We start from the raw sequence: 17,955 nt of genomic DNA, 5'->3' as shown, positions 1-17,955 counted from the left end.
TATCGATTACGACTCATTTTCTCGGATCGCTCGCGCCCGTCGTTTCTATTTCGAGCTTTCGTAACGTTCGCCGATTTTCACGGATTCGACGGGGAAGAAAAAAAAAAAACGAAACGGGTAGGGAGAAAAAAAACGCTGAAAAATAGGTCCGGTAAACTCTCTGAAAGTCCTGGACACGGGTTGTCGAGCTCTATTGTTGTCCGGTCGTTCGACGCGTAGGTAAGTGGACAGTGAGGCTGGAACAATATAACATCGGAACGCGAGGCGGTCGCGATCGCTATCGCGTACCAAGCCGGCTTTCCCACCGGAAGGGAACTATTCGAGAAAGCTTTTCCGCCGGATTCTCGCTATCGGATCGATTTCGCACGGTTAAAAATGCGTGACCGCGAGTTTTTCCAAACGAGGACGAATCGAACGATACGCATCGCGCGATCCTCGGTACGGTACGCGCGTAGAAAGTAAACGAAATTGCTTCAATTGCCGGGTTATCTTATCTAATCGTCGTCAGGGACCGACTTTAATCGATCGAAACGGTAAATCGGATTTTACGATACTACCGCCAACGATCGTGTCCGTACACTCGGGAATCGGAGACCCGTCGAATAATTCGACGAAAACTACCAACATGGAAACATGGAACAAATACGATTCCGTTATCGGTCGTATTATCGGGGCACCACCTCGCGCGATAGACGTAATTAAGATTCGATAATGCGAGTGTCGTCGTTTCGGGAAAGGTTACGCGCATTCCCAAGTACATACGAGTAAACCGTAATCGACCGTACACGCCTTTTTCGTTTTACCATCGCGCTGATATTGCACGTTCGACCGAGAGAGTTTTCGACAAATTTTAATAGGATTATATTTCTTTTCGTTGGAAATATACGTGCGCGCGTGCACGCGTACACACGCGCTCGTACTCGTCGGCAAAACGACCACAAAATTTGTCCGACCGATCAAACCGTCGGACCGAATGACGGATAAAGGGACGAGGAGAGGAAGACCAATTTGTTTTTATCGGGCCTTTGTTTCTCTCTTCGGTCCTCTCTCCGCAGCCTCTGTCGTTTTGCTCGCAGCAGTTCGATACAAGCGACGCGGTTCGCGCAAAGCGCGTTAATTCGAGCGTGACTATCTACGCAAATTTTCCTCTGTCGATTCTACCTTCGACAAAATGGTCAACTATTAACGCGAAACGGATCCGTGTTTGCCTCCTACTCGTCCGCTTTATATCGACGCATAATGCGAGCCAAAACGAACAACCGAAACTTTAACGCTCGGCTCGATTGCCTCTCGAAACCCACCCCCACCCCCGCCCCGCGATCCATGGGAATCCAACGATCGTCGTTTTTACGATTCAACGAGAGAAACCAAGGAAATACAGAATCGTGCGCAATCGCGTCCGTTGCAACAGCTTCGACGATGAAAAAAAAAAGAAGAAACGATACGTTACGAGGACGCGATCGATCTCTCTTCGTAAACTTCGAAGCGAAAATTTGCCGACACGGGTTACTTATTAATCCAAGGCTGCTGCCACTGGTCCGCGAACCAGTATCGAAGTCGAGTAACCGGATAATCGATCCCCGGTAAGAGACGCGCAAACTCGCGCGCACCTTCGACGAAAGGAAATTTTAAACGTCGAAAAAAACATCTGTTCGACGAAAGAAGCGCGCGCGAAAAATCGAAGAGCTTTCCGTGAACGTTTCGTGACCTAAAAAAAAAACGAACGGTCGTCGAGTTCGCGTTCGTTTCAACCGACATCGCGTACCTCCCGGGAAATGTACCTCGGTTCTTTTTCAACGTCGAGTTCGCGTTTAAAGAGGAACCAGTCGACGCGTCGGTTCGGTAAGGGTCACCAGTTCGAGTCGCGTGCCTACCCCAACGCCAAGGACATCGAGAGTTACGCAAAGAGGCGCGCATCCCGATGAGAAAGACGAGCGAGGCGTAGGTTTCCGAGGCGCGGGCAACGTCCTTCCACCAGGTCTGGCCTACCACACGCCACCGTCTACCGACCGGTTTCCATCGCTCGTGTCGCCTTTTTCTGTCGGCTTTCCCAAGCGTTTCTCTCGTCTCTTTCTCCGTCGCGGTGGTGTCTGCACTCGGCAAACGAACGCGTATGTACTTGTCCCGTATACCGTGCGCGCGGTTCCCTTCCCGCATTTCCGGTTTCCAGGCGCTTTAACTGCCGACCTCCGCGACCCGGATCGCGAGATTAAACGCGAACAAATCTCTCCTGTTCCTCTTCGTTCCGCCCCTCGGTTGGTCCGGATATCGTGCAACGCATCTACTTCGTTGCACGAGTAGTAATAAGTCGTACCGATAGAGTTCGATTAACCTCACCCGTGACCCACGATCGAATTCACCGTGCAACCTGGCCGAATTGATAAATGCCCCGCGTAAGGTCGATCGTTGGAGTGCCTCGGAAATGGGACTAGCCACCGAGTGGGGGGAGAGTCCACCGCTTTCGAAAAACGCAACTTTTCACCGGGAAGTGCACCGGTGGACATCGAACGAAGAAGCGGACGACCTTGGGAAATTTTCCGCTTTTCCGTGGAAAGTGGTATCGAAAGTGTAGCCCGTTGTAGAAACTTTCGGTCGAATTGATCGGAGCGAAGGAACCTGGAAAAAAGTTTGCATCGACGAGCGTTCCACCAGGCAGCAACGTTCGTTCGGGCAAATAAGCCGAAGGAGGAAAATATCCGACCGTTCGACGTTGCAGCTAGTATCGATAACCCTCGGAGCGTTAAGCGGAGCTTCGATCGTCGAAAGACGCGAGAGCGCGAACGACAGGACGCGTTCTGGCACGCGCGAGAAACATTAAACGCGCGACGTGCCATCGCGCCGAGCGCGGCGACGAAACTCAGAAATAAACCGTGTTCCCGGCCGAGTCACCGTTCGAAACTGAAACGCCTCGCGTTCCCCTGAAACGGAACGGGAACGAGAACGAGGGATACGCGAGATTGTACGGTAACAACCGCGAGAACATCCTGCGTTCGAGGTTTTCACGGGACGCCATCGATATTTCTCATGCGTGGCGAGCGGGCCGCCTCTAAGAGGATTTTACGCGACCCTCGTGGGAAAGTTCATCCTGCGACGAAACTGGGAAACGTCGAATCGTCGGACCGATTCCGTTGATTGGCTCCTGGTTCGATCGTGGATCCGTGCGAGGTACAGTAACTCGCCGAGCGAAACTCTAAGGACATTTATTTTTACGCTAGACGACACTACTGACACACACCGGTAGCTCTGACGTCAGAGTCGCACATTTCCGTTCCATTGTTATCAATATCGTCGTAACAACATCCTTCGAGGCGAAAGAAACGAGTAGCCTCTTCCTGGGAACTCCTGTCCCATTGAAGGATCCGGGCACGATTTACGAGTAATTTAACAGACGTCGGAGACTCGTGCGAAAGCAAGGATGCGATAAAAGATGTATTCTATCCTATTTACACGTTTAAACTTTCGCGGCCTGATTTTCTAGTCGAACGCACACGAAGAACTGCACTGTTACGCGGTGCCGGTTAATTTCCAGGTTTTCCTCGGTACGTGTGCTCGCTCATCGGCGAACACGATCTCGGATACGGTGTCTGGGTTGGGTAGATGCGTCCGTAGATATCGCCGGTCTGTAGAAAATTCTCGATGCGGGGACTGCTATCTCGTCTCGAGCCAGTTACGTCCAAACGCACCCTCGAGAACGGTACTCGAATTCTCTTTGATCGGACCGTACTTTTCGACCCGAAGATACCGACCCTTTCGAGTTCAAGGTACGCCTATCCTAGAAGCGGAGACTCTTCGATCGCGGCGAACGAAAATGGACGAGTTTTTGCGGGTCGTTCGTTGAAAAATAAATTAGAGAAATTCAAATCGAGGAACGTACAAAAACGTACGAACCGTTGCACGTTGGTTTCGTTTATCCACCGTTCGTAGAAACTATCGTCCTGTCGTCTCCGTCTCGGAACAATAGTTCCCGTGATAGCTCCGCGAGCGCAACTTTCGCGCTTCTTCCTATTATTTAAAACACCGGAGATATTACGGTGACCTGTTTCCCAGCGTAGCACCCCGCGTACCACGGAGCACGTTTCCATACAATAAGCGATGTATCTTCGACGGTAAGACTACTAAGCCAACGGGAAACTTCGAAAAGCAATTCGATCGACGAGTGGAGTTCGCGCAAGTTAACGGGCAGGGATGGTTGGGGGTAGGAGGGTGGAGGGAACGAGAACGGGTAGAAATTACGACAGTTTGGCAAGCGACACACACGACGTCGAAGAAAACGCAGCAGCAGGTCGCTAAGCTAGAAAAGGAGGTTGTGCCATCGAAGGTTAACAATGCCACGTTCCGTAGCCACGGCTACAATGGCATCTTTCGCATCACTCACATTGCCAGCCATTGTACCGGGAGACCATTGTTTCTCGTCCCATTGCGCGCATCGGTGGCCCAGAGGCGGCCGTGAGAGGGGAGGGGAGGGGAGGGGAGGGAGGGGACAGGATGGGGTGGTGGCGATGGTGGTGGCGCCGGTGATGGTGGTGGAAACCGGGGTAGGCGGGGTTGGAATACGAACGGGACAGAGTCGCGTACCAGCGGCCCGTGTTCGAGACAAAAGAGTTACGTCAGGCCCATTCACCCAAAACGCCTTTGTGCGTCCGGATATTCTTATTCCAATGCCAACAAGAGAAACGTAACAGAGGAGACACCAACGGAGGAGGATCGGTATAGACTCGGCACTCGGTCAAGTCGCAGAGTCGTGTGCCTTTTAACGTCGTCGACGGTTTCCCCTCTCGATAACCCCTCCTCTCCCGACTCGACCAGGAACACGATATCCCCCCTATTCTCGTACAGGCGGAAAACGAATTCGAAAAAATCTATCGTTTACCGCACGAGTCCCACTCCCCGCGTATCGTTTCGCTCCGACCGGGGATTTCCCTCTCCCTCCTTTTCACCGGGCAGGGAAAAACGCTAGTGGGCGTTTTCGAATTTTGTTTTCCAGCGGTAACCGCGAAATAAATACAAAGACGCGTTTCCTCTGCGTCGGTTCGGTACCACCGAGCAGCGACCGGATCGCTCGACTCGTTTACGAAAAAAAAAGAAAAGGAAAAAGAAAAAGAACGCGAATCGCGTACCGAACGACTCACCGAACTCGCCGATCGGTTCGTCGCGAACTTTCCCAATAAACGTTACGATATTCGATAAAGTTTTTTACCGAGATAGAGAAAGGTCGCGTTTGGTCACTTGAGCGGAATTATCCGCGATTGGTTTCCATCTTCGAAACCGCGAGCAAAGTGTGCAAAAGTCGTAGAGCTTTCCAACCACCGACGATATCTCGGGAACGGTTTATCCGAGATTTTGCACCGTGTAGTTCAATTGTTCGTTTCGATGCTCGAATTTAGAACACCGCCCGACCGCGCTTAAACAACGCTACCCGTGCATCAGACCATTTACCACTTTATCGGCAATTGTATCGCGTAGCGCTATTACCGATCGTAAATTTCATCGAAATTGTAGACCACGGAGGGTATCAAAGGTCCAAGTTTACCGCGCTTCGAGTATCGAAAGTGGTCGAACGAGGAACGAAAGGATCGACGATTATTCGGACGTTGATCGGCCGGAATTGGATTCGTCACCGTAAATCGAATTGGTTCCACGGTTAACGGGGGAACGCGATCGTCGCTTCCGGTTTCAACGGGAGCTCGAATCGTACGCGATCCTTCGGTACCGATCGAGTTCTCGCGCGGAGAGTCACGCGAATCCTTCGAACGCCGAACGAATGGAGAAAACGACGCGCGATCTCGGGGAATTTTCAATCGTGCGCGTTCAGGTGGTCGGTTATTTATGCGCTCGTCTATAAAATTCGAAGCTCGCGGCGGGGAAGAGATACACGTCCGGGTGAAAGTCGTGCAAAAGAAACTCTCACGAAATTCTCGATAGATAAGCGGGAGCGAGTGCAGCTCGCGGCGGAGCGACGAAGAACGAGAACGAGATTGTCAAGCAATACACGCGACACGCCGGGATTGTGAAACGTTCCCCCCTGTACCGATACACACGAGGTAAAGTATCGCGCGGGCCGAGTGTGTCGTAATACGGGACGCGAGGTGGAAGCCCCGACGACTCCGTGTGTACAAGGAGAAAACAAAAATATCACCGCGGCCGTCACGAGCGTGTAATTCGCGGAAAAGTTTCGCATCGGTGCTCGCCGAGTCCCCTCTCGTCGAAGCTTTTACGGGAGTTTCGGGCGGGGAAAGAGCGACACGATTTTCACCGCGGATCGTCGACCAACGAGTCCTCGAACGCGAACCTTTCGACGGTGCGAGGATTCATCGGCTAGCGCGACCGATAAAGTGACGAAAAATCGCGAGAGCCGATTAATTTTATCATAGCCCGGCGAACGAGAAGTATTCGGTTCTCCGAAACGGTGGAAAATTCAATCGAGAATATCGCGAACAAAGCCACTCCGCGCTCGCCGGATGTGGGCAAGAACGAAATTTTCACCGGCGACGATATCGTATCGGAGGCGTTAATCGACCGACCGAAAAACACCGCCGCAAAAATATTTGCACGCTCGCGAACGAACACGAGCCGCGAGCCGCGAGCCATTCCATTATTTTTCACAGCGCGGCGAATTTAGTCGGGGAAACGTTATTTTCGCTGTTCGATGACCCGACCAAGAAACGAGGGAACGGTATTACCGAGTCGATCGGCCACGCGCACGGGAAATCGTACATTACGAGCCCCTGGATCCCGCTTAGCGTATCGGGAATGCATAATTCATCGCGTCTCGATACGTAGGATGTATTTCAGTAATTGCATCAGGTGTCGGATGAAAGGAAACTCCGGCAAGGTCGCCCGGCGTCTTACAACTCGATATTTTCATCGCCGGCTCTTTTCCCGACTCGATGAAACGCCGGCCTCTTCGCAATTATTCTAATTAGCCGCATTAAAGGACGGTTTTCTAAGAAACGGTTATTTATACGATACGAAGCATCGCGAGCCGATCGACGACGTGTTCTAATTTGCACCTTGTTTGTTATTGGAAAATTACCACGGTCGTGACGAATACGTCGCCAGGATATCGCAGTTGTGGAAACGCTTTTGAAACAATTGTCTGAAAATTGTTCGCGATCGATATCCCGGGAAACGGTTTCGTTATCGTTTAATTTCTTCGCGGCAGAAATACGCGCTTTCCCGTTTGTTTGTTTCCGTGCACAGGAATGTCGCGCGAATTTTTCGTCGATGCGACGCGTTCGAGTTACCCACGAGATTTTCAACGAATCGCCGAGTTTGAATTTTTATGCGTCGGATGTACTGTAAGAAACAATTTTACTCCGTATATCGTTTCGGTGAATTGTCGTCGTTTTAGACCCGGTCGATCGAGGAGAAGTTTCTTTCGTCCCGACAGTTCGTTTGGTTTCGTTTCCCGTACAGTTCTAAAAGCTGCACGTGCATCGAATAAATAACACTTAACGTGCGGTCACTGCAAAAACTATATTTGTAACTATCACTGTACGGAAAAACAAGTGCTACGTAATGGATGCGCTGGCACAAGTACACGGTAAATATTACTTACGTATTTTAAAATGTATTACGTGTAATTTCGAAATACGTAGTTCCAGTTCTCGTTTTTGTCCGCGTGGTAACGGTACGTACGAGGAAACATTAGATAACTTTGAATATACCGGTACGAGTCGCTCTCGATCCAACCGTCGTAATCCGCAGTCCGTGTTCCGAGAATTAACGCGGCGCATCGAAATTACTCTCGAAACTGTCAACAAGTCACGGAGTCTGAATTTTTACGCGCGCGTGTGCATAATCTGACGAAATTCCTCGTCGGTGGTTCGTGGCCGAAAATCGACCGAATTTACATCGGTTTTGACGGCAGGGCGCATCAAACGCTCGTTTCATCGCCAACGACGATAATTGCCGGCGAAACGGGATCGTGTAAAGTTCAGAATACAAGAATATACGACAGAGCACCTGTCGAATCGCATTATCGGTCACGCGACCAACGCTGTCGCGTTGCGATGTGACCCGACCATCTGTTCGCCTATCGGATGACGCTGTCGGTGTACATCATCGTGTAACTTACGAAATGGTAACCAGACTGTTCGCGAAAATAGTATTTTTCTCGCACGGTGTTCGCAACCGTTTACGTACCGCGTAAGACGTACGCGTCTCGAACGTTCTTAATCGAAAATTTTGAACAAATTACAAAATGTTTTCAAACGATACGATGGCCTTTTTCGAAGCCACTCCGATTACACGAACCGAAAAAAGAAAAAATCGTCGAGCCTCGTCGTTCGAGAAACAACTCGCGTACAAATCTAATTTTTGAGTTGTTCCGTAAAGGAACGTTTCATGAGATATTCGACGGTTCCTTCTCTTCTCGATCCTCATACGAAACAGTATGGCTGCTGTCTACGAACAAAAGGTACGCACGCGTCGAAGAACGTTAACGAGGATGATCGTAGAGTGTTTCTTTCGTAGGGGATACTTGGTTCGTTTCCAAAATTCTATCGCACGAGTTTTCGCTCGCCGATCGCAAAATCGGTAGGAAGCGGAAGAACGTTCGTTCGAAGTGCTCCGTTCGCTTTCGCGGATGTTTATTTCGCTATTAAAATCAAGGGAATAAAATCACGGGAAAAGGACGGGCGCGGCAAATTAATGCAATTAGAAAGATCGTAATTGACGACGACAACGAGCCGGGTTTCGAACGATCTCGAAACAAGACGACATCGGACTGGCGCGGCTCTAGCGCGATGTATTTCTCGGCCGATAATAAAAACAGTCGATCGTACGGGTAATTAACGAGAAAGAGGAGAAAGCGAGTAAAGTGCCAGGCGGCGGTTTTCCACTGGAAACCCTTCGAGACGTTCAATTAGGCACCGCGCCAAACTAAACCCGACCCAACAATGTTGCGCAGGTCAAATGTCGAGTGCCAAGCGACAAACCGAGATTTCCTCGCCATAAATTTCGCTCGCGGGCTAACGATCAGATACGCCGTCGGTAATTAAACGAACGATAATTGAAACGCATTACGTAAACCCTCGATAAAATCGGACGATGCGAAGAACGCGTTCGAAAGAAATTGTCCCGTTGCTTTCTCGAAGATCCGAACTGCCTTTGTAATTACTATCCCGACCTCCGTCCACGAACCCGTTAATATTCGACGGAATTTCGAATATTTTCGGAACGACACAGGGACTCTTTTGTATCGCGATACACGGTGAACGAGGAACGGTGCCACCGGCAATGTGGCGAATAAAACTCGAACAGTCGGATTCAAAGTGTCGACGTGTTTAAAACGAACGAAACGAGTCTCGAGTACGCGAAAATATAAATTATCGAGAGGAGCGAAAAATTTCAACGCGGGATATTGTCACGGAACGAAACGCTTTTGTAGAGAATTGGCAAATTCGAGGTATCGTGTTCTAGTTTTTCGGAATGTTGTGCCAACAATGCGCAGAATGTTGGAGAAACTTGTAAAACTTACGTTACAAAACTACAACGAGTATCAGGAATTTCTGTTTTCAGCGAACTGCTTATTTTTCAAAGCGGAGCGAATTCTTTCCTACCGTGGAACCGAAATATACGTGCACGTTAACGCTATATCAAGCTCCGATAAAAATAAACAGGCCGACATCACGATTTATTACGCTATTTACTTTAATTCGACTTATACCCACTCGTATTATCGATATCTTGACGACGTTATCGATAAATCGAAACTCATCGAAGAGTTATCAATATCTTATCGATAATTGTCGATGGCATCTGTCTCTCTCTCTCTCTACACGCGTGTATATATTCGGGTTGATATTAATAAGGATTTTCCACTAATCGTTCCGTGCATTTTTGCGCCAGAAGAAACCAAGTTTTCACGGTTTAACGACCCAACTGTTCGCGCTGCCAATATTTGTAAACAGACGATCGTCTAAAAATAGTCCGAACTTCCGTTTAAATTCTGCGCAACGAACGCGCAAAGTAAATTTTTCCTCGAAACGAAACTTCTCGCGCAAGAAATTTGTTTCACAATTTCGATTTTCTCTTCCAACGGAAATCGCATTCGCCTCGCGTACTTTTTGCCCACGCGGTATATTCTTATCGTTTTCGCTAGTTCGAGATTACTTTCGCGAAGGAATCGAAAATAATAAAAGCGCTCGGGTCCGGGAGAGACTTTCGTGCGCGAAGGTTCGATCGAAGAGAAGCGTAAATGCTAATTCCACGGAATCCTTCGCGATCGCGATAATAAACCGTTAGCCTGACGCTACGCGGGCGCACGGTGCAACCAGTGACGTCACTCGTGCCATTTTAACGAAGCGTGGAAACTGTTGTACTCCGGCTGAGATATTGAATGGGGAACAAGTACCGTCCCTCCTGCCTTCCCCGGCCACTGGAAGGTCATTGCACACTCGTAAACAAACAGGACGCGCCGTCTATAGCACGCTGGGCCGCGTCACTGAACGTGCACACCGATCTAATACCTTGGCTCAAGGTCGTACCGTCGTAATAGCCCGTTGCCTATCGATAATCGATTAAAAAACGGAGCACGACCGAAAAATCCGGAGAAAATCGCGGCCCGCGATAAACGAACGCATTCTTTGTACATCCGAGAGGGAAAAAAGTATCGAAAAGTATCGAAAAGCGGTCGAAAAGCGGTCGACGATGTTCTCGCGATCGTTTGATATTTTCTTCGCTGGAAGATCCGCGCGCATACTTTCGTTTGTACGCGCCACTGAACTCGGCGGTGTACTCGACACGGATTACTACGTTGACCGTTAGATATTCAAATATGGCGGTCGAGGTTACGGAGAAGCGCCTATTCGCGTTCGAAATTCACGGCCGACGTTCGAACTTCTCGACGGTAAGCACGCCGTAACGCGAGACGCTTCCCTCTTCCGAGTTATTTAACGTTCCATCGGGTCCCCGAGCGAAAGAAAAGAAAACCGTGTCTGGCGCGTTTCACGCACACAACGCACGGACCTCGATAAAGAGTAAACGCATCGTTCTTACCTGTTGCCAATGATCCTCGAGCGACGGCTGGGCCGAAAAGTATCCGGTGTCGTGTATGTCTTGCAACTCCCTAAATATGTTCCCACTCGGCAGGATATCCATGGTTACGGCGGTGATCCGTTCGTAACTGAGCGAACTCGGCACAAAAAGAGAACGACGTCGAACCAAATAAAACCAACAAGACGAGGAACAAACCAAATAAAACTGTACCGCGGTGGTACTCGTATACGAAGACTTAGATGGTAACGCAGCGCGGTCACTAACTGCACGCCGATACACGGCTCGCGACTTTAACGCACGCACGTACACGCAGCAGGTAGTGGCACGCACACGTGCTTATCATCGAAGAAGCACCGACGGTCACGACGTCACCGTGGCAGGGTGACCGACAGAGAGACCGAGTAGCGGAGCGAGAAGGGACGACTCACGGGTAACTCTGTACGAAGAGAACGAGAGAGGGACTCCCGGCTAACCGCTTCCTTTTTCCGCGCGCGCACAAACACCACCGACCACCGTTGTTGTTTCGAACCGTGAGAGCAATCTCTCTTTCTCGCTCTGAGCAGCGCTATCGGCGTTTTACTGTTGCTACCACCCCGGCGCTAACGACAAACGTTGAAAAAGCACGCGGGCACTGGCACGCCGTGGGAAAAAACTCACTGCAACGCCGTTGCTTGCGCGGCACGACGCTCTGTCTGTTCTTGATAGCGTCGCGTACACGAGACACGCGCGACAGCATCCATCATACGTGGAACGGTGACAACCGAGAAACCTTCGTGACCACGAATACGAAACGTCAAAACGCCGGCACGAGTCGCGACCCGTTATCCGTTCGATTCATTCGGCTCCGGGCATTCCAGCTCTCTCTTTCGTCGAGTTTGCTCGCTCTCCGTATTCTTCGATCTCTCGAACCTCTTCGGTCCGTTACTTGTACGCCGGTAACCGATACTGCGGCAACGTATCACGGTAGGAGCGATCCGCCGTATCTTCACTCCCCCTCGCGTCCGTTCGCTCGCGAGAACTCGTGTACGTACGTTCACTGGCGAGGAACACACGCGGCTTGGCCGTCACCTACCGGCTTTTTTCCCGCGACACTTCCATACGCGGTGTCGCCCCACCGTTTCGATCGCGTCGGTCACTACGAACGAGCTGGATACACGTCGCAGAGGACGAACGGCGAAGAAACACCTACGAGATACTTAACACTCCGCAGGGAGCGATGATATCCCCGACCGTTAATGCGTACAGACTCTTCCGCGCGAGCGCCGAAGAGTGACTGACGTTCCCTTGCCATAACTGTACGCGAGACGGCCCGAACTCGGCCGACCAGTACCGAGCGCTCGCTCGCTGCCGGCGACGCGATATCGCGCCCGGCGACCGCTTCGCGTCGTGGCAGCACCGCTCGGTGGCGTCGCGACGCCGTTTCCCCTACGCTTTCCTATCCCGTCCGCGAACGATCCTAGCCTCCTCGCGTACCAGTCTCCTTTTGAGATATCCTTCCGCGAAACCAGACGAATTATCGCGCTCGCCGAGGAGACTCTTGGATAACCTCTGCGCGGAATAATATTTAATTAAAAAAACACACACACACGCGTACACACCGTCGTGGTTATTCGAGCAAACATCATCCGTGTCCTTGAACAATCACGGATCATTTTTGCGTTTTCGATCGAAGCGTGGTCATTCGCGGCGAAGAATTGGTACGCGTTCCAATTAACGATCCGCGACGTAAATCGAGAAATTTCGAGCGCGAAGAAATTTGAAAGACGCAATAGAGAAGAAAAATGTTATCGTCCGTGGTGTAAAATAGTCGAACGTGTCCAAAGTTCTTTAATCTTCGTTGTATCTTGCTTCAGGTTTAAAATCACAATGTTTGTTTTCCATGGATGATCGTGTTTTTTTTCGATAACGTTCAAGTAATCTGTCACTCTTCGAGGACATTTGAAGATATTTGCTCGAACGACCGCGACGATACGTTATTTTAAGTTTTCGCTCGAGGAATTAATCGATGAAAGTGTTCAATATTTAACGAAATTTACGCGAACGTCGGTCCTTTATCCGTAATTTACGAGTAACTTTAATACCTCCGATACAACGATAACAAATTAAACGGATACACCGTAATATTTGGAACGAACGTCGGAACGAGGTCGAATTCTTCGAAAAGAAATAAACGTTTCGACGGGCAAATTGTTGTTGCATCTCGACGACGCTGGAATCGTCGTTAATTTTTTTTCTTCGTCGCGTCGCGTCGACGTACGTACGTACGCCGAGGAATCGGACACCTTCGCGAACGTACGAATGCAAAATAACCATCGCGGCTCGTACTTTCGGCCGATGTAAAAAGTTTATAAATACAGGGTCAAGAATCACATTAATATACGCGAAGAATTCTTATTATTTTTCCGTCTGGAGTTGGCGAAACGATGGCCGCTAGTTGTAAAACAACTCCCGTGCAGCGGCGGCGGTGGCGGCGGCGGCGGCGGCGGCGGCGGCGGCAGCAGGCATCGCCGAAAGCGTTCAAAGTTCCACTCGCGTGCGCGTGCATTCGTAAACATTCTATGCCGGAATCGCTTTAGAAACCTCGTTTGCCATAACTTCTCGAGGCGTCGTGTTTCATCCGCTCTTACGCGCGACGTCGAACAAAGAATTATTCGCAAATGAATAATCGGGGCCCGTGAGTCAACGCGTGTAGCGACTCCGAGCGGCGAGGCAAGGAGATGAACGCCTTGTGTCGCCCGGTACGTGATTCATGGATTCTGCGCGTTCGTTAAATGCTGTTTTGTAGACGCTGGTACAGTGCTCGGGAATGCCAGATTAGATACGTAAGCGGCATTTATGGCGAGTGGAATTAGAAGACCGGCTCTCCACTTATCACGACTGTAGCTCGTTTCCGTTCGAGCTATCGTTGCTCGAGCTATCGCCGCGAACCACGAGGAAGTTGACCGCTGGATTCGAACCGTGTACACGTAGACGATTTCGTTTCGTTTCTTTTTTTCTCTCTTCATTTTTTATTTATTACCGAGTTCTGCTCTAATAACGAAATCGTTTCGATTCGACAGCGCGAAGGATGGATATTTACGGTACGAGAAAGTACCCGGCGGAAAGGATTCCTGGGACTGGATGCATTTGCAGGAAAATCGGACGTTAAGGTAGCGAGAGAAATATCGGAAGGATAAGTGGATGCAAAGTGCTTTCGGAGTGCATCAATATCGGGTCGATTGCGAGAAGTAATCGTCTTGACTTTCAAATGTTGCTAATATGCTCTCCCGATGAATTCCTGACCTCCCGTAACCCCTCGAGTTTGACTCGGTGCTTCCCAGATACCCGTTCGGTTCTCAGTGGGTTAAGACGCCCGGCACCATAAATATGGCGGTTGTTGTTGGATCCAAGCCCAACCCTCGAAAGCTTTCTTGTACCGAGATACATAGGATCGTCGATTTTCGCCGTTAGCCGAGCTAGGGGAGGAGGGAGCACCATCGTACCGACGGAACGTTTGTTAGTCTGGAAAATAGTTGTACGGTGAATACGTCCGTATGAAACGAGCACTTCGCCGCTTCGCCCTCGTTAATCCATTCTTCTCCCCGCTTGTTTCCTCCTATTTTCGTGCGTCTGTGTACGGTCGGGAATGTACGCGGACGGAATTCATCGCGATACGACGCGCGATTGCGTGCCGATGAATTTAACGTTTTCGTTTCGACGGCCGCGTTTCCTTCCAACGCTTGGCACGGGAACACCGGAATACCGAGAAAACGTAACCGTATCGCGCTCGGAGGATCACCGAGCGGTCTCCTCCGCCATCGCCTATTTCCGATGATATCTTACACGGATTCTCGTAACAACTGTTAACCCCTTTAGCGTCGTTTTGTCAGCGCCCGTATATAGCCGCGTTCGCTCGTTACGAGTATTTTCGGTCAGCGGGCTCGCCGCTGCGAGGAAGGTCATCCTCGAGTACAACGACCCGATCGTTAACCCTCTTTCGACCGTCTGCTGTCACCGGGGTGCAATATCCGAGCGAGTCCAGAAATTCTGTATCCTCGTCCGCTGCGTTATCTCCCCGTCGGGCGGTAAAAAAAGAAGAAAAAGAACGAGAGAAAAGGGGAAAAAAGTTAAACGATCCTCCGCGTTTTATTTAACGTCTTTATGCGACGCTCGAAACCATCCGGGAATCACGACTGTGGACAATTCGGGAGAAATCGAGGAAACGACCGCGCCCTTGGCGGACCCCCCGTGCAACGCGATCAAAATTAAACGTCGACTTATTTTTACGACTCTCGATTATCGAATAAAGAGACGTTGCCCGGTTGCTTTCTTTCCTTTCGAACCGAAATGAAATTATTTCTTCTTTGCGCCACGGAAGATAAGTGGCGTATGAATTTTTCTAAATCGATGCAAACGGTGTGTAACGTACAACGTCTAACCGCGTCGAATGTATCAAGATTTCACCAAAACTATTTTAATTCGCCTTAACACCGGATTGTAATCGTCTCGATTCCAACGCGTCCTTCGGAGTCGTCGAACTTTGGAGACAGTCTCGTTACCCGCTTCGCGAGAATCACTTTACGCGCTGAAGCTTTCAAACGGTCGAATCGACGTTCGCTCGAGGCGTACGATCGAAACGACAAAAAAAAAAGAAGGTGGAAAAATATCGGGAAAGTCCGTGTATCGGTTACCTGTTTACAAAAGTACGATGAAAATCCTCGTTGTTCGTATCCGTGGAATCGTCTCAGGATGCAATTATCCCGCGTTGAATTTCGTCTCGAATGCCTGGCAACGCGAGCGTTTCAGCACGGTGCGCGCTCCAAGGTGAACCGTGATCGTGGCACCGGTAACGTTCTCGGCGTGTGTGCGCTTGCTCGCGCTCGCGCTCGCGCGTTCGTGTTTTTCTTTGCCCGCTCACGATTTTCACGATCGTGCTCCGCGCGCAAGAAACACCGTAAGAGAGTGACGTAACACGCGTTGCATAATGCCGCGGCAAAGGCTGCGGCGCGAGCCGCGCGTATAGTCGCAACTATTCGTGTCAACTGTTATTCCTCGAACGACCCTCGTCGGCCAGGCTGCGCTGCTCGCATCCTTGAAGCTGGAATTTATGGGACGAGGACGATGCACGGGTTGCCGGTACGAGCGTTAACGATCACTTTCGGCGTGGTACCGTCTTCGTCGTCCTCGTCGTCGTCGTGTAGGGGTTCATCGGACGATAAAGGATCGAGCGGACAGGGCGTCTTGTACGCGAGCGTGAATCTGCCGATTCGACGAACGGGTTTCGGTTCGCGAGGGCGTCCGCCGTGTTCCATAAATCACGACGTGCCGCGAATAACCGCGGTAACCGGGAGTCGAAATAAATTTTCCCGAGCGCTTTCGAAACACGGATAGAACGGGAAAGTCTGCTTACTAATGAGCACCTACGCGTGCACGCGAGAGTCACGTACTCGCCCCTTCCCCCTCGCCCGCGTGTATTTAATTCGCGCGTAACCAGTGTATTCGACGCGACGGAACTTCCCGCGCGGAATTACCGCACCTGAACCGTGACTACGACCGAAAACCATCGACCGCGTGGTCGTCGTTGTCGTTGTCGTTGTCGGCTTCCCCCCAAGTTTTCCGCGCGTTAACATCGCGCGGGAGAAACGATCCGACGCGCGGTACAAGTACAGGGAACCGAGACACCCGAGTGGCTTTTAACCGTATTTATTTTATCGAGGAAGGACATTGAAAAAATTTTACGGTAAGAGGCACGCGAGGGAGCGTCGCGGAGAGGGAGAAAAAAAAATATCCCCTTCGACTATATATTAGGCGCTATACTTAGGACAAAGACGGCGGTTTAAAGAACCTTCCCTCGCTAATAGTGTGCCAGAAACTGATCGACCGAGCACTCGGAGGAGCACTCGGTGGAGCACTCTTCCGGGCACACGCGCGATCGGCTCCGAAAGAAATTAAGGGCCCTCGGTTCTCGTTTCCAAGTACGAGGAACGATTCTCGGTACCTTGGACGATAAAAATGATAATGTCGGGATTCGTCGCGATGGAACGTAATCGGTTCAATTCGAGCCGATTGATCGACGTTAACGCGCTCGCAGATTCGCGCTCGGTGGAGTTAATGGCGTCTAAGGAAGAATCGAATTTTCGCTCTCAGCAGTTGCCGCATGTGCAAAATCGAACGGTTAACCGCGATTTCGTGTCACTCCTCGAGGGCGCACTTCCTGCCCTCGTGACTTTGTCCCGGTGCGGTGGTCCATTAAAGCCCGAGGAAGCGAACTGGTCGTCGTGGACCGCAAAATCGTGCTGCTATCTGGAATAGCGCTCTCTCGAGCTACGGTTTGTATAGCGCGCCTCGGGAAAACTTATCGGGATCGGTGGCCACCGGTCGAAAGAAAATGAAAAATTACAAGAGAGAACGATTCGTTCGAAAGCGGAACGTGGAACGCGTTTTCCCGCTGAAATCCGCGCGGCGTGGATATTACGCAGTCCCGATATCAATTCTTTTCACCGAGCGCCGCTACGGACGCGCGAGGATTACGTATTCCGGCGTCACAAACGAAGATAACTTCCAGGAAAATATTAACGCGACGAAGGAAGGAACTGCGTGCCATTTGAATGTTAAGTGTACGTTCAATTAAGCGAGTTACTCGAAATATTTAATTCTTCCGTTTGTCTCGATCGAGCGGATCTCGAGAAATCTCCGTCGTTGTCCAGACGGTGAAATGTTATTTTCCGGGCGACGTCTGGAATTCAAAAGCTGTAAATAAAACGCGTCGCGTGTACCGTGCATTTCCAAGGAGCAAATTATTAGCCGTTACACGGCCGACATTGAATTCCGTTGCACGCGGTAGCGGCGGTGGCGGCGGTGGCGGCGGTGGCGGAGGCGGCGGCGACTTTAATAATTAAAAACTTGATTCAGTTTAATTGCCTTGATAAGTTTGCTACCGTAAAACTCCCTTTATGCATAACGAACAACCCCGTC

The 17,955-nt window shown here is 50.5% G+C and overlaps 1 protein-coding gene across 4 annotated transcripts in view; it reads right to left on the bottom strand.

Annotated features, from left to right (window-relative positions):
• The window catches only part of LOC143148348 (Krueppel-like factor 6), a 371,579-nt gene extending 355,886 nt beyond the window's left edge, over window positions 1–15,693 (bottom strand). For 2 of the 4 annotated variants that reach the window (XM_076314629.1, XM_076314628.1), the window contains exon 1: window positions 15,672–15,693. Coding sequence is in view for 2 of the 4 variants with exons in the window: in XM_076314624.1 (XP_076170739.1) it covers window positions 11,002–11,103 (102 nt within the window). In the remaining 2 variants the exon portion in view is untranslated. Of the gene's footprint in view, window positions 1–11,001; window positions 12,246–15,671 lie in introns of those variants that run through there. The other 2 variants (XM_076314624.1, XM_076314631.1) reach the window with 1 other exon arrangement.
• Window positions 15,694–17,955: the final 2,262 nt, after the last annotated feature.

This window comes from Ptiloglossa arizonensis, chromosome 6 (genome assembly GCF_051014685.1).
Source record: "Ptiloglossa arizonensis isolate GNS036 chromosome 6, iyPtiAriz1_principal, whole genome shotgun sequence".
In the NCBI taxonomy this organism is placed as follows: Eukaryota; Metazoa; Arthropoda; class Insecta; order Hymenoptera; family Colletidae; genus Ptiloglossa; species Ptiloglossa arizonensis.
Note: the sequence above shows the minus strand (reverse complement) of the source record. Positions and strands in the feature narration are given on the sequence as shown.